Source organism: Pteropus alecto, unplaced genomic scaffold, assembly GCF_000325575.1.
Source record: "Pteropus alecto unplaced genomic scaffold, ASM32557v1 scaffold53, whole genome shotgun sequence".
NCBI classification, from domain to species: Eukaryota; Metazoa; Chordata; class Mammalia; order Chiroptera; family Pteropodidae; genus Pteropus; species Pteropus alecto.
The window spans coordinates 4,029,911-4,032,341 of record NW_006434366.1 but is presented as its reverse complement, the minus strand read 5'-3'; the positions used below and the strand labels follow the sequence as shown (position 1 = coordinate 4,032,341).

Sequence of the window (2,431 nt, the reverse complement as noted above, 5' to 3'; positions counted from 1 at the left end):
TTCCCCTCCCCCTCCCGCCTCCCCCTCTATGAGCCTTCACCGAGAGTCAGGGCTCCAGTGCGACTAAGCCCGCAGAGAGAGACGTGTAATAAAATGGGACACCACCACCCCTTCCTCAGACCACTGATGCCAGCCGATCCCAGGCAGTTTCATGCAAAAGACAGTATGACTAGTTTTGACTGATTTAATCTGCCGCCCCTCAAAAAATCAGATCGAAGCAGCCCCAAATTGGTCACACGGGCTTCTTCATGTGGACCCATGTGGTCGCGTCCACAATCACCCCAAAATGATGCCTTAGAGAGTTAGAAGCATGGCCCAGTCGGGAGGGGCAAGCAGAAGGTTTTAAAGAGCTGTAGTGGCTTTTTTGCAGTGACACAATGTAATTCAGTGTCTTGGGCCGACGAAATTGAACCTCGACACTAGTAATTTTGAACGTGTGTACGTAGCATATGATCAGAGCGTACGTATCTATATGTCGTCGAGATCGTCTCTGCTCACAAAGATTGTCGAATCGTGTGAGAACATTCTTTGAACAAACGCAGCCCTTCCCGTGTTCGCATGCTGTGTTGGCTGTCTCGGTGGCATACTGTTCTTGTGGTTCAGTGATCTCATTCATTTGAAAGAAGAAAGAGAATAGGCAAATCCATAGAGACAAAGATCGGAATGATGATGGCGGTGCCCACCAGTGCGGGGGCATGTGGTTTCGTGGTCACAGGGCTCCCGGGCCGGGCGATGGAACGTTCTGGAGCTGGATGGTGGCGCCGTGGCACAGCACGGGGGTGTGTTGAGCCCCTCTGGCCTGCACACTGTAAAACAGCTGACAGGGTGACCTTACGTTATGTGTATTTTACCCACCAAGTGCGCATGCACACACGAGATCGCGGTCACAGAGCTAAGCAGTTTCCCTCGGCCTTCGGACTGCATTAGACGTCCGTAAAGGCTGGAGACGGCATTTCCCAGCCATTAGTGGAGCGATGAGATTTATAATCATGGCCATGATGCTCACCGGGGTCCTGAGTTTCATCCCATCGGCAACGTGCCCACCGCGTTATTGTTCAGATGAGGGGAGGGTCTGGTGTGTCTCGTTGATATCGAATCACAGGTGATGTTAGTCGCATCTCTGAGATTCAGATGCCGCACGTCAGAGGAGGCGTTCGTTGCCCGTTGCACCTTCCGCCTCGTGTCCCCTTCAGCTGGGGTTCGGTGGGTCGTCATCGGTGTCAACGCGTCGAGCGGGGCTTGTGGCGGAGCCCCCGGCCCTGGCACACCATGCCCTGGACTCGGGAGCGGTCGCCTGTCTCTGGGCGGAATTTGTGTTTTCGGCATCTGTTTTGCCTACAAACGCTAAGGGCATTTTTGTCTTTTTAGAAACTGGGTCGACTCGCATTCTGCACCTCACTACGCCAGTGGCTCTCACTTCCGTTGAAAGTGGAAGTAATCCCCAGACCACAGAATCACAGAAAGATGGGGCTTTGTTCGGGGGTTAGTTTATCTCGCCCTGTTAAAATCTGACTTCACGCTTTCTTGTCATCGCAAGGGTTTGGTTTTGTTTTGTTTGTTTCGTTTTATAGAAGCTGAGTGGTGATTCTTGGTTTCATTCATTACAGAAATGTATTTTCAGCAATGACGTTGGTATAATTAGTAAGTGATAAAGATATAACTGTGAGCGACACGTGACCTCTTCCTCCGAGCTCTTCCGTTTTGTTGCTCAGGGATCTTGCCCCCGAATGACGGGCAGTAACCTCTCGGTATGGAGAACAGAAGACCTACGAGAAAAAATTTACGAAGGGCTGAGTTTTAGCTGTCTGTTTTTTGTTTTTAAAGGAGGGTCTGTGCAGACAGCCGGGGGTTTGAATCCCAGTTCAGCTCATGCCGAGTCTCGGTCTCAGACACGCTGCCTTCCCTCCCCGGGCTCCCTGGCCTCGTCTGCCAGACGCTGTAACAACAGGACCGGGCGCTCACCGGGTTTCTGTGACAATCAAGCGGCCGGATTGCTCGGGCAAACGCAGAGCTCAGAAGGGTTTCATTCAGCCGCATCATTAACAACCGCTAATATCTATCACCGATGTCAGCGGTGACGTTGCGGTCTCTTCCCCTGATAGTTGTGGATGGCCTCGGTGTACAGACACGTACACGGAGGCCCAGAAATGTCCCGTCACCTGCTCCCGGGTTCACAGCCAGGCGGTCAGGGGACCGATGTCAAAAACTCGTTAGGAACAGTCGTTTCCAGTGGCATCGGGCCACTTTGACAGTTTCCAGAAGCCCCGCGGCCTCACGCCCCGCGGCGGCCGGGGTGAGGCCGCGCTGAGTGACCTACTCTCTCTTTCCAGATGCCTATGCCCGAGGAGCTGGTCCTTCCACCTCGAACGCCTGCACACTGTCCGCCATCAGCACCATCATGATCTCCCTCACGGCCAGGTCCAGCTTATGA

The 2,431-nt window shown here is 53.3% G+C and overlaps 1 protein-coding gene across 1 annotated transcript in view; it reads left to right on the top strand.

Annotated features, from left to right (window-relative positions):
• CNTN4 (contactin 4) overlaps positions 1–2,431 on the top strand; it is a 250,257-nt gene extending 247,826 nt beyond the window's left edge. The window contains exon 25 of the mRNA XM_006909198.1: positions 2,325–2,431. Coding sequence (XP_006909260.1) covers positions 2,325–2,431 — 107 coding nt within the window. The remainder of the gene's footprint in view (positions 1–2,324) is intronic.